General features: G+C 33.9%; 2 protein-coding genes across 3 annotated transcripts in view; both read left to right on the plus strand.

The window, feature by feature from the left end:
- LOC143227909 (E3 ubiquitin-protein ligase SH3RF1-like) overlaps positions 1-18,928 on the plus strand; it is a 67,529-nt gene extending 48,601 nt beyond the window's left edge. The window contains exons 7-11 of the mRNA XM_076459267.1: positions 794-860; positions 2,304-2,428; positions 4,819-4,877; positions 9,254-9,416; positions 18,894-18,928. Coding sequence (XP_076315382.1) covers positions 794-860; positions 2,304-2,428; positions 4,819-4,877; positions 9,254-9,416; positions 18,894-18,928 — 449 coding nt within the window. The remainder of the gene's footprint in view (positions 1-793; positions 861-2,303; positions 2,429-4,818; positions 4,878-9,253; positions 9,417-18,893) is intronic.
- The window catches only part of LOC143230194 (vacuolar protein sorting-associated protein 37A-like), a 36,377-nt gene continuing 28,470 nt past the window's right edge, over positions 17,270-25,176 (plus strand). Inside the window, exons 1-3 of one of the 2 annotated variants that reach the window (XM_076463326.1) lie at positions 17,270-17,642; positions 21,426-21,539; positions 24,866-24,940. In XM_076463326.1, coding sequence (XP_076319441.1) covers positions 21,430-21,539; positions 24,866-24,940 — 185 coding nt within the window. In that variant the 5' untranslated portion in view covers positions 17,270-17,642; positions 21,426-21,429. The remainder of the gene's footprint in view (positions 17,643-21,425; positions 21,540-24,865; positions 24,941-25,176) is intronic. The other variant, XM_076463327.1, reaches the window with a different exon arrangement.

The raw sequence follows: 25,176 nt of genomic DNA on the forward strand, positions 1-25,176 counted from the left end.
TCCTGCTTCTTGCAGATCATGTGAGGGAGGGTGTCGTCAGACCTTGTTTTACTCCTTTATTCAATCAGTATATCTTGGTTTTCCATTGTCTGGTGAAGCATTATTTGAACTCAGAGGTTAGACCCTGGTTTTCCATTGTCTGGTGAAGCATTATTTGAACTCAGAGGTTATACCCTGGTTTTCCATTGTCTGGTGAACCATTATTTGAACTCAGAGGTTATACCCTGGTTTTCCATTGTCTGGTGAACCATTATTTGAACTCAGAGGTTAGACCCTGGTTTTCCATTGTCTGGTGAACCATTATTTGAACTCAGAGGTTAGACCCTGGTTTTCCATTGTCTGGTGAACCATTATTTGAACTCAGAGGTTAGACACTTCTAATTTGTGGCTGTAGAGAAGATACTACTATTCATCTTAAACAATCTTTTCCTGAATTAATCTGGTACTTACAACAGTTTTCCATTTTTAACAACTGTTGTGTGAGAGATATTGTAGATCTTGTCTAGATTGTGGAAAATCGTAATCAATAATTGACTTTCACTTTGGTTATGTTATACACTTCTGTTCCCTCTTTGGTATTTTGACAAATTTGTTTCTGGAGTCTTTTGGAGAGAGATGCCTTACTGGAGGGAATTTGCTATCCTGCATAGATCCTTAGAGATCTAAGAGGTGGTCCTTTTCTCCATCTGTTTAGCAGGAATTCTAGAATCCAAGGAATCTTATGTAGATGGAGCTCATCTCCATTCTTCATTTTCTACATTGGCTTTTTGACTGTCCCATAGTTCTTTTACAGGATGGCTTACTGCTATTTATGTTTCTAGATCTCTTGCTTCAGTGACAGGACCAATTATTAAGTTATGGTGACTTCACACTTTGAAGATCCTATAGATTTATTGATTTATAGTGACTTCACATTTTGAAGATCATGTAGATTTATTGATTTATAGTGACTTCACATTTTGAAGATTCACATAGATCCTCTGGTTATGGGTGGTTTTCACATTTCATCAGATTCTTCCTATTTCAAGTGATCTTGGTTTAATTACTAAATGTGTTCTTTGATCACTTTGAAATTCGTCTTGAAACTGTCAAATCTGACTTGCTGGTGAGGTTTCTCATTTTCTATTAAAACACAATAGAACTTCCAGTTATTCTTAAAGAAACTTCCCTCAAGACTAGTAATTGATCCAAATGCCATTTTGAGTTTTAAAAAAAAGACACTAATCTTTCAAATAAATCTTAGCTCTTCATTTTTCTTTGTGGAAGGTTCTAACCAATCCTTGTTATGTGGAAGGTTCTAACCAATCCTTGTTATGTAGAAGGTTCTAACCAATCCTTGTTATGTGGAGGACCTATTAAGTTTCCAATTTTCCATCTTGTTTTTCTAGAATATTCTAATAATGAGAAGGTGTTTTTCTAGAATGTTCCAGCTCATGTAGTAGTTTTCCATCTTGTTTTTCTAGAATGTTTTAGTAATGAGGTGTTTTTCTAGAATGTTCCAGCTCATCTAGTAGTTTTCCATCTTGTTTTTCTAGAATGTTCTAAAAATGAGAAGGTGTTTTCTAGAATGTTCCAGCTCATATAGTAGTTTTGCATCGTGTTTTTCTAGAATGTTCAAATAATGAGAAGGTGTTTTTTTAGAATGTTCCAGTTCATATAGTAGGTTTCCATCTTGTTTTTCTAGAATGTTTTAGTAATGAGAAGGTGTTTTTCTAGAACGTTTTTGATCACTCTTTACTATGAATCAATCACAGCAGTTTTTGAAAATTTAGAGGTGTGTAAGAATTGGTTTATGAATTTCTTAATAATGAAAACTTACTTCTGCTGGTTTCACTTACACACACTTGGTACTAAACTAGGTTTGTTTCAAGTTCTATAATTAGAAATTAAGTTAAAGCCATTGCTTGATGCACAAAGTATTTTAAAATTTATTTATAAACAAATTGTAATTTCTACTAATTTTACAGATATGATAATTTAGTTCTGGTGTTTAACCTCTTACAGAGTGGTTAGTTCTCAAACAAATATTGTTATTAAAGTTAACAAACTGAAAAAAAAGTGTCAGTGTAATGGTTTTGTATTTCACTGTGTAGTATATATGTACAGTCTATCACTATGAACAGTTAGTAAATCGTTTCTTAACAATAAATACAAAATTTCTTTTATGTGAATCCCAAATTATATTTGTAAATATTGTTGAAACTTAATAAATCTTACAGTAGATTCTGTTATTTACAAGTCATCTGGTATTAACAATAACTTAAGAATTTTGATTTAGTTATTTAAGTGCATATGTTTATCAGTATTCCTGAACTTGAAAACATAAAAGAGGAAAAAGAGTTAGACAACTATCTCGAAGACCTTCCAGAAGTTAAACAGTTGTATGATCTGCGACATCAACTAGTACAACAAAATGAAGAATTAGCTTGTAAGTAGATTAATAATAAATGTATTTTCAAAATAAATGATTTCTATTCATGAATCAGAAATGAGAGTGAAAGGATGCTAATGTGTTATTATTAGTTAAAACAAAAAATATATTTCTTTATACAAATTTTAACTCTTTTTGAGTACAGTCTCTGGAACTGACCTCATAACAATTTTGTTATAATTTTCATGCTATAACTTTCAAGTCAGTAAGCACATGTTAATGAAATTTGACAGGTTATCAATAAATATTACAAGAATTTTTTATACATAATATCAAAGTTTTTAGATTTAAATTGTAAGGTTTTTAAGTAATGTTTTTTTCTTTTTGCACATTTCCTGTCCAACATGTAGAATAATTTTGGTTTCAAGATTAAAAATACTTTTATGCATCAGACAATATTTAGATTTCACATACAAAATCTTTATAATGTTCAGATAGTTTTATCAAATGCTTCTTTTATTTATCTGTTATTTTTACTAATGAATTTCTATACAGGTCTCGTGACCACCATAATAAATTACAAAATAAATATAAATTGTTTGTTTTGTTCTAATTTGATAACATGACACAAAAACTTAAATATTTAGACTAAATAACTTACATCTTGTAATGTTGTACACTTGTATATATTTATTGCCAGGCATGGTTAGTGTGCTCGACTCCTAATCTGAGGGTTTTGGGTTTGAACCCCATCACATCAAACATTTTTGCCATTTTAGCAATGGGGACATTAAAAGGTGATGGTCAGTCTCACTATTCATTGGTAAAAGAGTAGCCCAACAGTTGGTGGTCAATGGTGATGACTAACTGTCTTCCTTCTAGTCTTAAACTGTTAAGTTAAGGATGGCTAGTGCAGATAGCCCTCATGTGGCTTTGTGCAAAATTCCAAAACAAACAAAAAAACGTATATTTTTATTGTATTGTTCTTTTAGCTGTACCTGGCTAACAGGAGAGAAGATACAATGAAGAGGCACACATGCACTCTTGTTACTATATTCAATAATATTAGACTGACCTGTAGTCTTTAAAGTGAAGTAAAGCAAACAATTATCTCTTCTAGTTACGAACTTTGAACTCTGTTGCTGCTTGACACAGGTTACTAAGCCTTTTAAAATTTCTCACATGGAGTATATGAAGTGAAATAATTTTTAGGTTTTAATATATACACTTGAAATAACCAAAAAACCATAAATTATGATATTGGTACCACAGAATTACCCTATAATTTATCAAACTTAGTATCTAAGTTGCATTTTGGTTTAAGAATGGAAATTTCAAGCATATTAAAGACACAACCTACCTGTCTGAAATTTTAAGTCAAAAGAACTTGATGGTCTTCTAACACACTGCTGTGGCTTAGAAGACCATTAGGTGGACATTCTGAGCTTTCAGTTGGTTATTCGTATCTCGTATATTGAAGTAAGTATATTTAAAGGATCATTTATAAAAATGTAAAGAGGTAAACACGGGCCACCATGTTTGATTCAACACATGAGACGTCTCAGGTAAACACAGGCAACCATGTTTAATTCAGTACATAAAACATCTCAGGTAAACACAGGCTGCCATGTTTGATTCAATACATAACACGTCTCAGGTAAACACAGGCCACCATCTCTGATTCAGTACATAAGACACTTCAAGTAAACAGAGGCCACCATACCCAAGAAGGTCCAGGTGACATGGCTGCCTCATAAATCAGCTGATTTAAACAGCATTAATGGTACATGAAAGTTTGTTGTTCACCATTGATTTTACACCCTGATTTAAACACCATTAATGGTACATGGAAAAGTTTGTTGTTCACCACTGAGTTTACACCCTGACTTAAAGAACATTCTGTGGTACATGAAGAAAAAAAAGCAAACAAACTTTACACTGTGATTTAAACAGCATAGCAACGTACAGGCTTGCAAATATTCAAGATAGTAGTGCTAACTATCTAATGAGAAGATGAATTCTGTCTCATATCTTGAATTTTCACCTAAACTTAATGTGGAATACCTGGAGGCTTCATTTAGTGAAGTCTCTTTATAACCTGTATATAGTGTTTTGTATGTTTGTACCTATTACATCTGTGTGAATTGTTTAAATGTTTAATTTCATTATTTACTTTAATGCTTCCCCCCCATTCTATACACAATTTTTGGGTTTTATTAAAGTAGAATTCTCACTAATTAATAATTGTGGATCTAGAAGCATCTCGAGATATTTTATTCTTTATTAGTGGAAACTTGTATTTTAATTCCTATTACTAGAAAACGTAATCTAGTTTAGTGCTATAATGAATATTAGAAATGTTATACGCTGTTTGTTTCACTGTAATTTTCGTGTTTTAATTTGAATGGTAGAAAACATTTCATGTTTGTTAAATTGTATATTTTAAGGTGAAAATCTTGGCAAAAAACCTATCATTGAAGAACACAAGAAGGAACTTTTGGAAAAGGTAAAATATGGAAATAAGAGTAGACATTAATTCCCAAGCTTTTGGTTAAAGTCTGGGTGTTCTCTCTGCTGTTATATCTGTATATATAAAGCCACGGGTTAGAGTATGGGTACAGTGTGTCTTGTTCACCCTGTATGTAAAGCCTTGGGTTAGAGTATTGGTGTAGTGTGTCTTGTTCACCCTGTATGTAAAGCCTTGGGTTAGAGTATTGGTGTAGTGTGTCTTGTTCACCCTGTATGTAAAGCCTTGGGTTAGAGTATGGGTACAGTGTGTCTTGTTCACCCTGTATGTAAAGCCACGGGTTAGAGTATTGGTGTAGTGTGTCTTGTTCACCCTGTATGTAAAGCCTTGGGTTAGAGTATTGGTGTAGTGTGTCTTGTTCACCCTGTATGTAAAGCCTTGGGTTAGAGTATTGGTGTAGTGTGTCTTGTTCACCCTGTATGTAAACCCTTGGGTTAGAGTATTGGTGTAGTGTGTCTTGTTCACCCTGTATGTAAAGCCACGGGTTAGAGTATTGGTGTAGTGTGTCTTGTTCACCCTGTATGTAAAGCCTTGGGTTAGAGTATTGGTGTAGTGTGTCTTGTTCACCCTGTATGTAAAGCCTTGGGTTAGAGTATTGGTGTAGTGTGTCTTGTTCACCCTGTATGTAAAGCCTTGGGTTAGAGTATTGGTGTAGTGTGTCTTGTTCACCCTGTATGTAAAGCCACGGGTTAGAGTATTGGTGTAGTGTGTCTTGTTCACCCTGTATGTAAAGCCTTGGGTTAGAGTATTGGTGTAGTGTGTCTTGTTCACCCTGTATGTAAAGCCTTGGGTTAGAGTATTGGTGTAGTGAGTCTTGTTCACCCTGTATGTAAAGCCACGGGTTAGAGTATTGGTGTAGTGTGTCTTGTTCACCCTGTATGTAAACCCTTGGGTTAGAGTATTGGTGTAGTGTGTCTTGTTCACCCTGTATGTAAAGCCACGGGTTAGAGTATTGGTGTAGTGTGTCTTGTTCACCCTGTATGTAAAGCCTTGGGTTAGAGTATTGGTGTAGTGTGTCTTGTTCACCCTGTATGTAAAGCCTTGGGTTAGAGTATGGGTACAGTGTGTCTTGTTCACCCTGTATGTAAAGCCACGGGTTAGAGTATTGGTGTAGTGTGTCTTGTTCACCCTGTATGTAAAGCCTTGGGTTAGAGTATTGGTGTAGTGTGTCTTGTTCACCCTGTATGTAAAGCCTTGGGTTAGAGTATTGGTGTAGTGTGTCTTGTTCACCCTGTATGTAAAGCCTTGGGTTAGAGTATTGGTGTAGTGTGTCTTGTTCACCCTGTATGTAAAGCCTTGGGTTAGAGTATTGGTGTAGTGTGTCTTGTTCACCCTGTATGTAAAGCCTTGGGTTAGAGTATTGGTGTAGTGTGTCTTGTTCACCCTGTATGTAAAGCCACGGGTTAGAGTATTGGTGTAGTGTGTCTTGTTCACCCTGTATGTAAAGCCTTGGGTTAGAGTATTGGTGTAGTGTGTCTTGTTCACCCTGTATGTAAAGCCTTGGGTTAGAGTATGGGTACAGTGTGTCTTGTTCACCCTGTATGTAAAGCCTTGAGTTAGAGTATGGGTACAGTGTGTCTTGTTCACCCTGTATGTAAAGCCACGGGTTAGAGTATTGGTGTAGTGTGTCTTGTTCACCCTGTATGTAAAGCCACGGGTTAGAGTATGGGTACAGTGTGTCTTGTTCACCCTGTATGTAAAGCCTTGGGTTAGAGTATAGGTGCAGTGTGTCTTGTTCACCCTGTATGTAAAGCCACGGGTTAGAGTATTGGTGTAGTGTGTCTTGTTCACCCTGTATGTAAAGCCTTGGGTTAGAGTATTGGTGTAGTGTGTCTTGTTCACCCTGTATGTAAAGCCTTGGGTTAGAGTATTGGTGTAGTGTGTCTTGTTCACCCTGTATGTAAAGCCTTGGGTTAGAGTATTGGTGTAGTGTGTCTTGTTCACCCTGTATGTAAAGCCTTGGGTTAGAGTATTGGTGTAGTGTGTCTTGTTCACCCTGTATGTAAAGCCACGGGTTAGAGTATGGGTACAGTGTGTCTTGTTCACCCTGTATGTAAAGCCTTGGGTTAGAGTATGGGTACAGTGTGTCTTGTTCACCCTGTATGTAAAGCCTTGGGTTAGAGTATGGGTACAGTGTGTCTTGTTCACCCTGCATGTAAAGCCTTGGGTTAGAGTATAGGTGCAGTGTGTCTTGTTCACCCTGTATATAATAGCTGTGGTTAAAGTCAGGCTGTACTGTGTGTTTTTTAGTCTGTATATAATAGCTGTGGTTAAAGTTTGGCTGTACTGTGTTTTTAATTTGTATACAATAGCTGTGGTTAAAGTCAGGATGTACTGTGTGTTTTTTAGTTTGAATGTAATAGCTGTGGTTCAAGTCTGGCTGTGCTATCTGTTTTTAATCTGTATATAATAACTGTGCTTAAAGTCAGGCTGCACTATCTGTTTATCAACCTGTATGTAATAGCTGTGGTTAAAGTCTGGCTGTACTGTATGTTTTTTTGTCTGCATATAATAGCTGTAGTTAAAGTCTGGCTGTACTGTGTGTTTTAGTCTGTATATAATAGCTGTGGTTAAAGCCTGGCTTACTGTGTATTTTAGTCTGTATATAATAGCTGTGGTTAAAGTCTGGCTGTACTGTGTGTTTTTAGTTTGAATGCAATAGCTGTGGTTAAAGTCAGGATGTACTGTGTTTATCAACCTGTATGTAATAGCTGTGGTTAAAGTCAGGCTGTACTGTGTATTCTTTAGTCTGTATGTAGTAGCTGTGGTTAGTCTGGCTGTACTGTGTGTTTTTAGTCTGTATGTAATAGCTGTGGTTAAAGTCAGGCTGTACTATGTGTTTTTAGTCTGTATGTAATAACTGCACTTAAAGTCAGGCTGTACTATGTGTTTTTAGTCTGTATGTAATAACTGCACTTAAAGTCAGGCTGCACTATCTGTTTATCAACCTGTATGTAATAGCTGTGGTTAAAGTCAGGGTTTACTGTGTGTTTTAGTCTGTATATAATAGCTGTGGTTAAAGTCTGGCTGTACTGTGTGTTTTAGTTTGAATGCAATAGCTGTGGTTAAAGTCAGGATGTACTGTGTGTTTATCAACCTGTATGTAATAGCTGTGGTTAAAGTCAGGCTGTACTGTGTGTTTTTTAGTCTGTATGTAATAGCTGTGGTTAAAGTCAGGCTGTACTATGTGTTTTTAGTCTGTATGTAATAACTGCACTTAAAGTCAGGCTGCACTATCTGTTTATCAACCTGTATGTAATAGCTGTGGTTCAAGTCTGGCTGTACTGTATGTTTTTTAGTCTGTATATAATAGCTGTGTTTAAAGAGGCTGCACTATCTGTTTATCAACCTGTATGTAATAGCTGTGGTTCAAGTCTGGCTGTACTGTATGTTTTTAGTCTGTATGTAATAACTGCACTTAAAGTCAGGCTGTACTATGTGTTTTTAGTCTGTATGTAATAACTGCACTTAAAGTCAGGCTGCACTATCTGTTTATCAACCTGTATGTAATAGCTGTGGTTAAAGTCAGGGTTTACTGTGTGTTTTTAGTCTGTATATAATAGCTGTGGTTAAAGTCTGGCTGTACTGTGTGTTTTTTAGTTTGAATGCAATAGCTGTGGTTAAAGTCAGGATGTACTGTGTGTTTATCAACCTGTATGTAATAGCTGTGGTTAAAGTCAGGCTGTACTGTGTGTTTTTAGTCTGTATGTAATAGCTGTGGTTAAAGTCAGGCTGTACTATGTGTTTTTAGTCTGTATGTAATAACTGCACTTAAAGTCAGGCTGCACTATCTGTTTATCAACCTGTATGTAATAGCTGTGGTTCAAGTCTGGCTGTACTGTATGTTTTTTAGTCTGTATATAATAGCTGTGTTTAAAGAGGCTGCACTATCTGTTTATCAACCTGTATGTAATAGCTGTGGTTCAAGTCTGGCTGTACTGTATGTTTTTTAGTCTGTATATAATAGCTGTGTTTAAAGTGGCTGTACTGTGTTTTTAATCTGTATGTAGTAGCTGTGGTTAAAGTCACGCTGTACTGTGTTTTTAGTCTGTATGTAGTAGCTGTGGTTAAAGTCTGGCTGTACTGTGTGTTTTTAGTCTGTATGTAATGCCTTATGTTAAAAAGTGATAATTAATGTGATAACATTCCATTGTTATACTGTAACAGACAGACATGCGTATGTATGAGAAGACATTCTGATAAGATAAATATTTGTATTTTATGATCATATATAATCAATATATTGGGTATTCACCATTATATGATCTAAAAATAAGCCAGATAGAACAAAGTGTTTTTTAATTGTTGATGTCTTTGTATTACATTATAAACAAGCAGTAGTGGACATTTTATAGTTGGAAGAGTTTCAGAGTCTTCGGAAGGAATTTGACGATGCTAGTCAGATGTTTGACATGTTTGCTGATGCCTATACACCTTCAACACTCCGGGTGCGTTTAGGAGTCGCAACTCTACAGGCAGAAGAAGAATCAGATAAAGTGGCTGAGATGTTTTTATCTAGTAAGGACAGGACTTACTGCACACTAGCATGTTTATTGTATTGTTTATACATTTAAACATTGCTGTTAAGGTTTAATCTACAATAAATATTAAAAAAATACCCAAACACATACACATCAATGTTTGAATATTATGATTATATCTAAAGTTACACAAAGATAAAGGTTATCTTAAATTAATGTAGGAAACGTGTGGGAAGGAGGGTTTTCTGGGGTAAGTTGCTATCTTGCTTCTTTTGAAAGTTTGATACACTTGGCACATCCAAGGTGAGATTGTTTATTTTAATATGTTAAAATACTTGTAATCTTTACTAAAGGTTTACCAAATTTTGTGAAGATATACAAGCTGTATAAAGTTATAGGGCAAATACTTAACATGTGCAAATGTGTAGACAAACTCATGTATGTTACACAAAGTCCATAGTAAAATAGTTAAGAGAATTGGTAGTGTTCATGTCTCATTTTTTTTTTGGTATTTAATGGTTAAAATGGCAGGACAAGGGTATGCACAAACTATGGCAGGGTAGGAGTCATCTTCAGCTAAGACGTATTTATTTCTCTAACAGAATAACCTTTGGAATAGGTTCCCTTTAGGTGTGATGGACACAATAAATTAAAATATAAATATCAAAAACTTGGAACTTAATTGAAAGCATTTGATGAAAGAGACTTATAGCTCTTAAGATAACTGTTACTGTCTGTTGCAATCTCCATTCTTGTAGAAAAAGCATTTTTATGTTTCTCATCTTTCACTGGAAATTATTTTACCAAACTTAGAGAAAATATGAAATGAAGTACAAAGTTTCTCCCTCTTACTAAAAACCTTGTGGTGTTTACTTAGGAAGATCTAGAAATTATTCTACGAAAACTGCTGTAATAAAAAAAATTAGTATTTTGAGGAACCTTTACCTTAAATACTTAATTTAAAAAATTGTTTTTTTATATGCAATAGATCTTGAGGCTTACACTAAGGGCTTGATAAATTTCTTGAAAATATACCTAGTATGTTGAGTTATAATATATATATGGCTACAGGGTTGATTAAGATATTCTTGTAAGTTACTTAAGGTAACTTCATTATCAATTAGGCCTACTTATGACTGGTATTAACAAGTCTGTTATCCTGCCTTCAACAGAACAAATTTCATGAAATTAATGCTTATACAAATTTCCAATTTATTTTTAACAACTTCAGATTAGATATTCAACAAAATTCAGGTCCAGTGTTGCACTCCCATTAGTCATCTATCTTAATGAAGTCTGAAGAACAGAAATCTTAGTTATAAAACCAGTTTAACACATTAGATGGGAAAATTCTCTTCTCAGTGCAACTTAGCATACAAACGTTTCTTGTAAATTTTAAATATAAACTCCATTTAATAAAATCAGTTTTATTATGAAATACTAATTTATAATCTTATGATTGTCATGGTTTTTGCTTTTTAATGGTTTTATGCTGACTGGTCAATATATGTTATCTATTTAAGCATATAAATCTCCAATCATAACTTTCAAATTTACTAAACTGTACCATTACCGTTTTTGCCAGTAGTGGTCTGTATCATGTAGAAGCTACATGAACTATTACTAAAGATAGTATTATTAATATAAACAATATAATAACTAATGTTTAGATCAAAATACAATATTTAAGCAAATTACAGCAAAGCCAATAATATCAAAAACGATAAGGCAGAGTTGAAACTTGTTTTAGAAAAACCCAAATGAACTGATTAAATAAGCACTTTAGAGTTTAAGACATCATATGCCCATGAGTCATGCTAATACGCATGCTAAGGTCATATGTCACAAGTATAATTAATTATAATCAGTTCTATCACCTACAAAAAAGCATTCACACCATAACGATGTTTTCCAATCAAGTTCCATTTACAATTTAAAATTGAAGTAAAATGATTTAGTGATTTTACAATCACAAAAATAAATTAAAATAAAAAACCATCACATATGATTTTTATACTTAGCATCACTGCAAATATCAAGCTGAACTAAATTGTCATTTTGTAGGCCTATATATTGTAACTTAAGTTATATGTGCTGTAGTTCTTTCTTTTCAGAGTGAATCAAATACAAAATTATTTATAAGTTTAACAACCGAAAATGATTTGAATTTTGAAAAGGCTATGTCAATTTGTCAGAAATCTTAAGAAAACATGAGTAATACGGTCTAGGTTTAAACTTCTTTGCATATGTTCCATAAAAACTAAAAGCGAAATAGAAAAAATAACTCACTTTCCACCTAACTCAATCTTACAATTACCCTACGTCCTCTTTAACACCACTTACAGTTAAGCCTAAAATATAAAAATTTGATTAAATATGCAGCCCCCTGTTGAAAATGTAAAACTTGAGATTGTATGTATAAAGGTGAATAAAAAAAAGCAAAACACCAACAAAGAACTGAATTACACCTGTGTCAAGAACGCGCAAACAAAAAAAAATAATTTTGATAGATAAATTACAACTTTATTACTGTAAGTTTGTATCTGTTGTTTTTTATTATTTTTATGATATATCAATATTGTTAACATCAGGTTGCTGAAGGAAGCTAAGGCCTGGCATGGCCTAGCGCGTTAAGGCGTGCGCTTCGTAATCTGAGGGTCGCGGGTTCGCGCCCGAGTCGCGCCAAACATGCTCGCCCTCCCAGCCGTGGAGGCGTTATAATGTTACGGTCAATCCCACTATTCGTTGGTAAAAGAGTAGCCCAAGAGTTGGCGGTGGGTGGTGATGACTAGCTGCCTTCCCTCTAGTCTTACACTGCTAAATTAGGGACGGCTAGCACAGATAGCCCTCGAGTAGCTTTGTGCGAAATTCCAAAACAAACAAACCAAAACAAACTGAAGGAAGCTAGTGAATATTAATACTAACATAATAAAAAGACGGTTGGAGTTTCTTGGACACGATATGAAGGAAGAAAAAATTGTAACTCGAAAATTGAAGGGGAGGAGAAACCATGGAAAACATATTGGATCATGTCGAGAGTCTGTCTAGATAGGTGATCCATCATGGCCAAGTGGGCTAAGACGTTCGACTCGTAATCTGAGGGTCGAGGATTAGGATCCCCGTCGCACCAAATATGCTTGCCCCTTAATATGCTCGTCCTCTAATTTAGTAGTGTAAGACTAGAGGAAAGGGAAGTCATCACCACCCATCGTCAACTATTAGGCTACTCTTTTACCGACGAATAGTGGGATTGACCGTCACGTTATAACGCCCCCCGACTGAAAAGGCGAGCATGTTTGGTGTGACGGGTTCAAAGTCCATGAGCATACGAGTAAAAAATAAACACAGTTTCTTCTGAACAGAACGTCACAATACTAAACCGTAAGCCCGACAATAACAGAAGGAAAGTCAAAGAAACTTTATTAATAATATCAAACAATCCAACAAGTTTAACAAATACTCAGTAACATTTCCATATACCTTTGACCGTTAATTCCTTATGCATTCCTAAGCTTATGTAAATATTTTGCATAAAATATTCCCAATTTTTTACAAATTTATTCACCTTTGTTTTTGTTTGTTTGTTCAGCCATACATAAATTATCTGAAATTTTACGCGAATTGATATTTACATGAATAAGTAACAGCAATCAATTATAGAATTTATGTAGGTTGTTGAATGTTGATTTACATACTAAAACGTTCTTTACTATAAAAATATCCCCCACTGGGACAACGGTAAGTCTACAAATTTACAACACTAAAATCAGGGGCTCGATTCCCCTCGGTGGACACAGCAGATAGCCTGATGTGGCTTTACTGTAAGAAAACACATACACATTACTGTAAAAACTTGTTTACTTGATAATGTTCGCACGAGTGATTGAAACGTTGTACTTGTTCTAAAACTAATCTGTTTTACTGTAAAAGCTGTAAATTGTATTAAAACATGCTTTATCAGGAAGTTAACTCAAAGTGAAACTATTAAACATGAATAATGATGATGGTAAATGTTATTTCACAAGCAGGATATTCTAAATTAAATTGTTATAAAGTAATCATTCATATTTCAAAATGTGACATAACTTAAATAATAAAAATGTAGATTTACTATACGAGTATGTTATTGTTGATAGTCTCTTAGTAGGACCAAAATGGTCAACAATTACTTTTCGCGGTAATCGGTCGTTTTATTAAGATCAGAGGTTTAGCTCTGAGTGACTGGCCCGGCATGGCCTAGCGCGTAAGGCGTGCAACTCGTAATCCGAGGGTCGCGGGTTCGCGCCCGCGTCGCGCTAAACATGCTCGCCCTCCCAGCCGTGGGGGTGTATAATGTGACGGTCAATCCCACTATTCGTTGGTAAAAGAGTAGCCCAAGAGTTGGCGGTGGGTGGTGATGACTAGCTGCCTTCCCTCTAGTCTTACACTGCTAAATTAGGGACGGCTAGCACAGATAGCCCTCGAGTAGCTTTGTGCGAAATTACCAAACAAACAAACAAAACACTCTGAGTGACACCATTGGTGGAATACAATGAACCATTTTAAAGTTCATTAATTAATTTAAATTTATAGACTAACTTTAGCACTTCCCGATAATGGAAACAGGTACTTTCGCTGGTAATATATTAACATATAATTTTATATCTTATATAATATATTGTATATAATTGTACTTACGTTATATTTTACTTATGAAAAACAATAAAAAGTGTCCACGATGCAGCTCCTGCCGTGAACGTATTTTTTCAGAATTGAAACTGTTCTCTACAATAACAGCCCTGGGTTCACATAAAAAAACTATTTTGGTTTGAATTTCGTGCAAAGTTACACAAGGGTTATCTGCGCTAGCCGTCCCTAATTTAGCAGTGTAAGACTAGAGAGAAAGCAAGTAGTCATCACCACCTACCGCCAGCTCTTGGGCTACTCTTTTACCAACGAATAGTGGGATTGATCGTACATTACAACGCCCCCACAGCTGAAAGGGCGAGCATGTTTGGTGTGATAGGGATTCGAACTCGCGACCCTCGGATAACGAGTCGAGTGCCTTAACCACTTGGCTATGCTGGACCCCAACTATTTTGAATTTGTTGGAAGTGCAAGAGAATCCCAGTCTCAAAAGGTTTTGTTGCAGTGTTAATTGTTCTTTGTCAAAAGATAATATTTACAGTGAGAAAGTATATTTTAATCTAAGAAAACAAATTAGTTACAAAGATTTCCCGAAACTCAGAAGTTTTTAACTGTGTATCAAAAGAGAAGACGGAGGTAAACTCATCAACCAAACGTCATTTGAAGCATCAAACACATGGGCTCATATTTTCGGTAAGAGAAAAATGAAACAGAACAACAAATGTTTGGAACCTTCACTGCTGTTAGCGCCTTGAGGGTTGGCTAATGTAGAATAAATGCACTCGTAACCGATTTGATGGTTAAGGAAATGCTTCCTTCCATTTTTTTTTTTTAATCACAAGCTTTGAATATTTTTATTTAGACTCTCACCGACTTTTAAATCTCTTTTTCTTTACTTTAGTATGCCCATTCTACCAAGTACAAATGTAGAGGGCGTTTTCTCAATTAAGAAAAACATTTTGAAGCCAGAAGTAGCTGGATAGACGTATAACAATTTCGAGAAGCTGGTGCTGTTAAAATTAAATAACAAATTAAATAAATAATAAAATTAAGCAAATAATAAAGGACGTAATATTTTCTGATATTATATATTTATTATTTCACACTAACGTATTAGCTTATTTATTATTATTACCGTCATCATATTCATATATTTTTTAACGTTATGTTATTTAAGTACTGTAATTGAGTTTATCAAAGCCTGCGTGGTTGTTAGGTGTCATCCCTTCATCATTCACAAATATGGATAGGCTGCCCCGAAAACTCTGTATTACGTTCGCTTTCACGCTATTTGCACTGTACGTATATGAAAATCAACTTGTAAAAAGTGACTTAATATATGCAATAGTTAACACAGATTCAAAAGCGTATATACATAGGCAGTGTTGTTCGCTCCTCTACATAAATAAATTTTCTCAACCCAAACCAGCCGTTTTTACATATATATTTTTTCTCTACAAGTGGGTTTTCTCGTCATAACTGAGTGTTACTTATTTAGCCAAACCAAACACGCTCGACCTCTCAGCCGTGGGGGCCTTATAATGTAATGGTCAATCCCACTATTCGTTGGTAAAAGAGTAGTCCAAGAGTTGCCGGTGGGTGGTGATGATTAGCTGGCTTCCTCTAGTCTTACACTGCTAAAGCCCCCCCAGTGGCACAGTGGTATGTCTGCGGACTTAGAAATAAAACTGGGTTTCCATACCGTGGTGGGCAGAGCACAGATAGTCCATTGTGTAGCTTTGTGCTTAATTCTAAACAAACAAACAAATATACTGCTAAATTAAGGACGGCTAGGGCAGATAGCCCTCGTGTAACTTTACGCAAAATTTAAAAACCAAACTAAAACCAAACCTTATTTAATTTGGCAAATGCCCAGTGCTCCACACATGGAAAGGCCACCGACGATATACCTTTCACTATAGTTCTGAGTTTTCTTCTCATTATGGGATCTCATTTTACTGAATTCTGTCCGGGGGAGCAGAACAATTAAGACTGCCCCTGTGTAAATATACAATGATGGCTCGTTCTTTTGCCAGGAAACAACTCTGTATTTTCTTGTTGCTTCACTCTTTCACAGGGAACTTACTCAACCATCTAACTAACTCATTTGTATTTATAATCTAATCTTCGTTTTAGACACTGGCGGATTAGTTTCATCTGAACATTCTTATTCCTCCCTCTAACTAACATTTAAATTAGGATAGTAAAAATTGTGTCTTATAACAATGTATTCTTATTAAATTATTAAATATATTTTCAACTTAAAATTTCTTTATTCGACAAAATTACTACATCTTTATATTGGTTAATTTAACGTCTTAGTCCATGGTAGCTCTGAGATAAGCCTTCAGGCTTATATAGCTAAAATTCAAAAGTTGATCTTTAGGATGATAATATTAAAGGTAGTCCATTGTGCAGCTTTCTGGTAATTAACAAAAAATAAAAAAATTGGTGTCTTACATAAGGAACACTAAAAGCTCGAAACCAATATTTAATGTGTTTAAAATGTGAACTAAATATTATATTATCCTTTAAATGTTTTTGTTTTTCAGGGCAAAGTCACATTGAGCTATTTTCTATGTCCGCAAGGAATCGAACCACAAATATTAGCGTTGTAACTATGTAAACGTACCGCTATCCCACAGAGAGACCATTATCCTTTAAAATCTCGGATGTGTTTGTTTCTAAATATTTGCACAAAGCTGAACAAAGAACTAGCTGTTTCCGAATAGCCTTCCCTAATTTTGAACTTATGGACTAGAGGGAAGATGACGAGTCAAAAAACAAATATTGCTAAATATTGGGCTGGTATTATTTAACCCACATCTTCAAAATTTAGAGTACGTATGGACTACGATTTATACAAACTTTTGGATTTACGTTCTGAAGAATCTAACAATTCAAACTATCAGATCTTGCTCCCCTCCTCTGGTGTCTTAGTCGGAAGTTTCTGATATTATAATTGTAATTATAGCGCTAAATTTTGAAGTTTAATTCCCGCAATGAGCAAAGCGCAGAAAGCCGATTGTGTAGCTTTTCGTTCAAATAAAACAAACCCTGAACAATCAAATTAATCAGACATTTAAAATTTCACAATTAAAAACATACGAAACAATACCTTTTAATCTTCGGAGTACATAATTGTATCTATTTAGACATATACCTTCCAGAAAGAGGATAAAGTACTATAGAAATAAGGAATTTTACGATAGTATTGAATTTTTAACAAATACAATAATTTACTTTGTTAACATATTTATTTTTGATAAGTTCCCCGCTAGTACAGCGGTAAGTCTATGGATTTACAACACTAAAATCAGGCGTTCGATTCCCCTTCGGTGTACTCAGCAGATAGCCTGATGTGGCTTTGTTATAAGAAAACACACTTATTTTTGATAAAATATTTTATAGGCTTATTATGAAATATATAAACTATCCCTCCAAGAAACGATTAGTAACAACATATGCGTATATGATTCGCATGAGAAGTGTTCAATTGCACAGGATTCTGAGTAACGTTGAAATATTTTTTTTCACTTACATGTTCTGATATGTTATTAATCAGTGATAATAATCTATTACTACCAATCATCGATGGAAAGTTTGTGGCCTAACTGAGTGAGGATTTTTTGGAAAAGTAGGCCCCAGATTTGAACTTTTAAACTTTAGATATATTTAACTTTTGTTATATTTGGGTGTTAATTATTCGTTCTTTTGTTATTTTTTCATTTTGTAATTTCTGCTAATTTGGTTAAGGTTACTAAGGCCAACGACTCTCAAGATTGTCAATTTGGGTACTACTGCGAGTTAAGGAAGTTAGACAAAACGTTTATGACGCTTGTTTGGTTTCTAATGAATCGTGTAAAACAAAGAACCCAATACAGAGATAGCAAAAGTCCCTTCCGTCGAAACGTTGTTCTGTATTTTATTTTAATTAAACTTTTAATACCCATACCATCTATCTTGAGAATTCATTTTTTACTTCAAGTGAGTTTCTCATCATCATGAATTACAAAAACATTTCTTGGGAAAATGAGCTGAAAATTTAAGTTTGTTGTCATTATTGTACAGTTGGATAAGAAATAAATAAATATGGTTATGTTAATTATTTTTCAACACCTTGCATAGTTATGGTGAATAAATTTCAGATTCTCACTATTATTAGGCTCAGCATGACCAGATTAGGGCACTTGACTCGTAATCTGAAGATTGCAGGTTTTCAAATCCTCATAACATGAAACGTGCTTGCCCATTCAGCAGCAGGAGTGTCATAATGTAATGGTCAATCCTATAATTCACTGGTAAAAGAGTAGCCCATAAGTTATTGGTGGGTGGTGATGACTAGCTGCCTTCCCTCTAGTCTTACACTGATAAATTATGAATGTCTAGTGCAGATAGCTCTCCGTGTAGTTTTGCATGAAACTCAAAAGAAACAAACTCTCTGTTATTGATGTAAAAGTGAAATGTAACAGTAATAAAATGAATGTCAAAGCTGTTTCCAGTCGTACATTTAATTAAATTGTATGTGATTTAGCACTTATGAACTTGTCTCAACTGTGAAAATAACATTAAGTTAAAGGAGTGGTGTTGATAAAACTTTAGTGGTTTAACGGATAAGAGCAATTACTCTTGTAAACAAATATAAAGAAGCGTAGTTTGTAGTTCTCACAAAGCACTAAGGCTGCTTATGATAAATGATATTATCCATGCAATGTTTCTTCTTCGCTACTAGACAGTTTATTTTATAGTGGAAGTCCAACATGGTTGTTACCAAATCTGTACTAACTCAGTACAAATTAGAATAATTACTAAGGTGGTATAAACACATTAGATCTTTTAACTACAAGATTTTTGTGATGTGACATTTTTTGTGATCTCTGACTTTAAGGTTCTACATTGGAATTGTGGGACATCAGTGGCTAGTGAAAATGATTTCAAACACTTTTCTAATTTGCATTTTTCCCACATTATTATAATTTGTGGTTAATTTCAAACCTTAATTTAATTTTTCAGGTCACTTTATGATTTCAATTGTTCTTGTCATGGTTGTCGTGTACCTTGTGTTTCTATACTGTCAGTTATAAACTGATTTCTGATTGGTACTTATTGTGTTTCTCCCTTTAAATCTTTGGAAGTTGATATCATAAGGTGTGCTCTTTCCACCACTTTTGTTTCTGTGTAAGATCGTTACACTGACTTTAATTATAAACTTATTTTGGATGGTATGGAACTGTAAAATCTTTTTAAAATTATTTTCATTGCAAAACAATTTCATATTTTTCTACAAATTTAGTTTCTCATTTTTACCTCAAACTAATTGTCTTTAAAATGGAAGATATATTTCCAAGTACAAAATTATATACAATCTTTGACTCCAATTCTTTCAAATGCTTTTCATTTTGAATCTATTCTGATGGATGCTATTCATACTCTAGTTCAAAAAACTAAAGAAACAGATTAAATCAAAATGCAAAGACTATTTTCAAGCCTAAAACTAGGGACTCTTTGGGGGGATCAAAAGTGAATAAACAAAGCTAGAAATAGTTTATATATTCTTTTCTCAAGTTATAAACCCATATTCTGACTTCATGTTTACTGGTAGGTTTTACTGGAGTTAAAACAGCAATTTGACATAATAATTCCCAGTCTAGTTTGTTTATTTTTTTTAGATTCCTTAGTTTAGGCTTAAAAATAGTCTTTGCACTTTGATTCAACTTAAAATTAAAGTCTTTGCACTTTGATTCAACTTAAAAATAAAGTCTTTGCACTTTGTTTCTGTATTTTATTATGATCCCTGTTCTCCTTTTCTGAATTAATTTATTATCTTGTTTTTAAGAATTTTTAAAAGTCCATTTATTGAGAAGAAATTTGAAGCCACATATATAAATATGTATTCCATTAAATGTACATGTTTTTCAGCAGTTCATTACTGCATTGAGTTTTTTCCACCCAACCATTATTTACTGAGCCAGGTGGTTTTGTGCCCGAGGTTTCACGTGTTTAACAAACTTAAGAAATGAATCCTCAATGTGGCAGTTCCCAATTAACATGCTATAAGTTGCACAAATTTTCTTATTAATGTGCATTAGTGAAACATTGTTTTTAAATGGCAGAAAATGAAAGGCTTAGAAAAATTATTTGGTACCAAAAAAAACAAAAAAAACAGAGGTGCTTGAATTAACTTTAAGAACTACCCTGTCTCATACTCAGTACTACATTCATTACTATTGTTCAGGTTTTGGTAAAATATTCAGTGATTTTTCTATGGTAAAACTAATCAGCAGTCATGAGGCAGGAGACTCTGTTACACAATGTTTAATGAAACAAAACCTTTCTGACCAGTATAACAGTGCTTGAATGGCTTTGAATAATTTGTGTTGGTAGTAAAGAACTTAGTTTTAGTGAATGGAAATGTTGACTTTCAAGAATATCCTTGAACATATCCATACAACCTTCATTTGTTTAGTAGCAGTGCAATAATTTTGGCACAGTATATCTAACTGTTTTTGCCATAGGTTTCAGTACTTGAATGGCTTCAAAGAGAAACTTGGCGAGTAACAATGAAAGAAAGATAATTTCTTTTTTACTGTCAAGAATTAACTTAACAATTGCCATAGAACCTGTGCAGAAGTTTGTTAGTAAGTTTTTCCAGGTTTTAATAAAATATTCATAGCCACTTTTTCTGTAGGCTTAGAAAGGACCAGTATGAAAAACAAATGAATGAATTATATATATGTAAACATGGCTGGTATGGGTTGAGAAAATTCTGTATAGAGGAGTGAACAATGTTTCAACCTTCTTTGGCCATTGTCAGGTTCACAAAGAAAGAAAGAGGTAACTGACCAATAGCTGACCACATGTTTGAAGGGGGTTGTGTAATTGTGTGTAGGAATGTAGAGGGCGTGCTTAGATGTTTGATTATATTTATTAATATAGATATAAAGGTGTTCCTTTGTATTGTTTTATTTTGGGCTTGAGTTGTTGTATAAGTAAGGCTTCTTTAATTTTGCATTTGTTTATGTTTGTTTCTTTATTTAGTATTTTCGTGTTTTTTATGGTTATGTTGTGTTTATTTGATTTGCAATGTTCGAAAACGTGTGAAGGTGACTTTTTATGTTCTTTGAATCTGGTTTATTAACCACTCTCATGGTTAATAATTAAAAAGATCCATCACTGTTTCTTAGTTGGTTGCTCAGTGTAATGATTTGGTAGGTCTGTGACATAGATCCAATAGTTCACAGAAAGTTTTTAAATAGGTAGGGTAAATTTGATGTCATTCTTAAAAGATTTCTTGATGTTTACCAGTAAATTTAATATTATTTTTACACATTGTTAGACAGTATATGCATGTAAAACACTAATGTATTGGTATATTATAATGAAACGTGATCCTGTTTATTTTTCATCGATATATTCAAAGAGTGATGTTTTCAAGTTTCTTTCGTGGAAGGGATAGTGAACAACTTTCCCCAGCAACACCTCTTCAGGCCCAGAGAAGCCTTCAAATTGAAACACTGAAAAGACATAATTTAAGGTAAAACAAATTTGTGTAAGAATTGTTTTAATGGTTTTGGTAATAATGTCTTGATAATGGAGATCATTGTAGGTTCATACAGCATTAATTATCAGTAACTAAGTCAGTTGAATTCTCAGAGTTCAGATTCAATAGAATGTCACATTTCTTGTTTTTCAGTGCTAGAAACATGTTTGTGTTATATGTTATTGAGATCTCACTGACATCTAATATTTGTTCGGTCTTCATAACGTGTTTATGACGATGTGAATCTGGTTGCTACATACTGCTGTCATCCTTCGGTTGGACAGTGGTAAGTTTTCGGATTTACAAAACTAAAATTGGGGGTTCGATTCCCTTCAAAGGACACAGTAGATAGTCCGATGTGGCTTTGCTATAACAAAACACACACACATATATACTGCTGTCAAATAAAAATTGTTAGATCAAATCTGTTAAAGTGTAAAGACATTTTGTTAATGAGAAGAGACAAAGACATCCAAACTTTAATGTGGGTTATAATTACATCATCATGTTCTTTAGTAAGGTTCACATCCAAACTTTAATGTGGGTTATAATTACATCATCATGTTCTTTAGTAAGGTTCTCACAAAGATCTACATAGTTAGTTTTTCAGCAGTCTACTGGAAGTTATGTAGAAGAAAGTTGTCAGGAAAAACGGAAAATAAAACTTTATGCAAGAAAAGTATGTATGTGAATCAAAAGAGTAGAATGTATTGAGATATGAAATTATCCCTTTCACTGTGGCTGCTTTAAACATGTGTACAGTTGTTATGAATTGTACACTGTAAACTGTCAGGGATGGACAGTACTCTGTGTTCAGTAAACTGTCAGGGATGGACAGTACTCCATAAGGCAGATCAGCAGTAAATTGGTTAATATTTTCTGGAAGCATCATTTTTGATAACATTTTCTAACTGAATACTGAATATGCCTGAACCAGTTAATTAGTTTAACAAAGAGTCTACATAGTTTAAGAACTTTTAATGTTGTACAACTGACACAGATTAATCTAACCTGTATTTTTCTGTTTTTTTAAGACAAAATAACTACTAAATCAGTTTTTTCTTTTTTAAAGCAAAATAAATGAAATAATTCATGTGAGCTGACACAGTAAGGTTACTACCTTAACCAGAAAGGAAGCACATATTTGCACATGATCTGGTTATGTGTTTCGTTGTGTGTTGTAAAGCAACCAGTGTGCTAATGTTTGGTGTCCACCATTTGTTGCTTATGGTGTGAACTTTATCATCCTCTCTCATGTGAATCACATATTCAGATAGTTATTGACAATTGATTTTTTCTCAAAGTTTTCACCTTTTGTTGAACTCAAAACTTAATGCGTTTATCATAACTTAAGATTCAGTGGTGTTGTTAGCTATTGTTCAGGTTTTGAATTGTAAAAACCAAACCTGAACAAAACTGCTGCATGTTAAGTTATGATAAACTCATCATGTCTGAAATACATCTGAATGAATGAACTTTGACTACAGACAAGTATAGGTGCATGAAACATGCACTGATATAAATAGAACAAAAAAACAATGAATTTGAGCAGTGGTTAGAAAATCTTATTGAAGTTTTTATTGGACCACAGGTCTTGTTATTAAAATAAAACACATTAGTAACTTCCTTTGTGAGTAGGACCACAGGTCTTGTTATCAAAATAAAACACATTAGTAACTTCCTTTGTGAGTAGGACCACAGGTCTTGTTATCAAAATAAAACACATTAGTAACTTCCTTTGTGAGTAGAACCACAGGTCTAGTTATCAAAATAAAACACATTAGTAACTTCCTTTGTGAGTAGGACCACAGGTCTTGTTATCAAAATAAGACACATTAGTAACTTCCTTTGTGAGTAGGACCACAGGTCTAGTTATCAAAATAAAACACATTAGTAACTTCCTTTGTGAGTAGGACCACAGGTCTAGTTATCAAAATAAAACACATTAGTAACTTCCTTTGTGAGTAGGACCACAGGTCTTGTTATCAAAATAAAACACATTAGTAACTTCCTTTGTGAGTAGGACCACAGGTCTAGTTATCAAAATAAAACACATTAGTAACTTCCTTTGTGAGTAGTACCACAGGTCTAGTTATCAAAATAAAACACATTAGTAACTTCCTTTGTGAGTAGGACCACAGGTCTTGTTATCAAAATAAGACACATTAGTAACTTCCTTTGTGAGTAGGACCACAGGTCTTGTTATCAAAATAAAACACATTAGTAACTTCCTTTGTGAGTAGTACCACAGGTCTAGTTATCAAAATAAAACACATTAGTAACTTCCTTTGTGAGTAGGACCACAGGTCTTGTTATCAAAATAAAACACATTAGTAACTTCCTTTGTGAGTAGGACCACAGGTCTTGTTATCAAAATAAGACACATTAGTAAATTCCTTTGTGAGTAGGACCACAGGTCTTGTTATCAAAATAAGACACATTAGTAACTTCCTTTGTGAGTAGGACCACAGGTCTAGTTATCAAAATAAAACACATTAGTAACTTCCTTTGTGAGTAGTACCACAGGTCTAGTTATCAAAATAAAACACATTAGTAACTTCCTTTGTGAGTAGGACCACAGGTCTTGTTATCAAAATAAGACACATTAGTAACTTCCTTTGTGAGTAGGACCACAGGTCTTGTTATCAAAATAAGACACATTAGTAACTTCCTTTGTGAGTAGTACCACAGGTCTAGTTATCAAAATAAAACACATTAGTAACTTCCTTTGTGAGTAGGACCACAGGTCTTGTTATCAAAATAAGACACATTAGTAACTTCCTTTGTGAGTAGGACCACAGGTCTTGTTATCAAAATAAGACACATTAGTAAATTCCTTTGTGAGTAGGACCACAGGTCTTGTTATCAAAATAAGACACATTAGTAACTTCCTTTGTGAGTAGGACCACAGGTCTAGTTATCAAAATAAAACACATTAGTAACTTCCTTTGTGAGTAGTACCACAGGTCTAGTTATCAAAATAAAACACATTAGTAACTTCCTTTGTGAGTAGGACCACAGGTCTTGTTATCAAAATAAGACACATTAGTAACTTCCTTTGTGAGTAGGACCACAGGTCTTGTTATCAAAATAAGACACATTAGTAACTTCCTTTGTGAGTAGGACCACAGGTCTAGTTATCAAAATAAGACACATTAGTAACTTCCTTTGTGAGTAGGTTTAAAACAACATTATTATATTTGTTGTTTTATGTAGGTAAGTAGTTTTAGTATTTGAATTCTATCTTTATAATACATAAGTAAAACATTATTTATTTTTTTTGAAGTAATATTTGAATTTCTCGTTTTATTTGTTTCCAGTGTTACAGAAGTTTCTAGAGATACTGAGTATAAAATAAACTTCAGTGTAGGAAGTACTTCTCTTGCTTTAGAAATGTAAGTATAATTCACAAGTGATTGTTTAATATAATCTGAATTTTAACAAATGTTACATTATGTTGACATTTTTTCTGTCAACGTGAGAACATGATGTATTATGACTGAAACCTTTTTATGTCAGATATTCGTATGACCATCTAACAATACTTCATTACAAAAATCTATTTTCTGGTTTATATATTTTTGTTCATTCAATATCATGACCAGATAATGCTATAATTATCAGGACTTTC

This window comes from Tachypleus tridentatus, chromosome 10 (genome assembly GCF_004210375.1).
Source record: "Tachypleus tridentatus isolate NWPU-2018 chromosome 10, ASM421037v1, whole genome shotgun sequence".
Taxonomy (NCBI): Eukaryota; Metazoa; Arthropoda; class Merostomata; order Xiphosura; family Limulidae; genus Tachypleus; species Tachypleus tridentatus.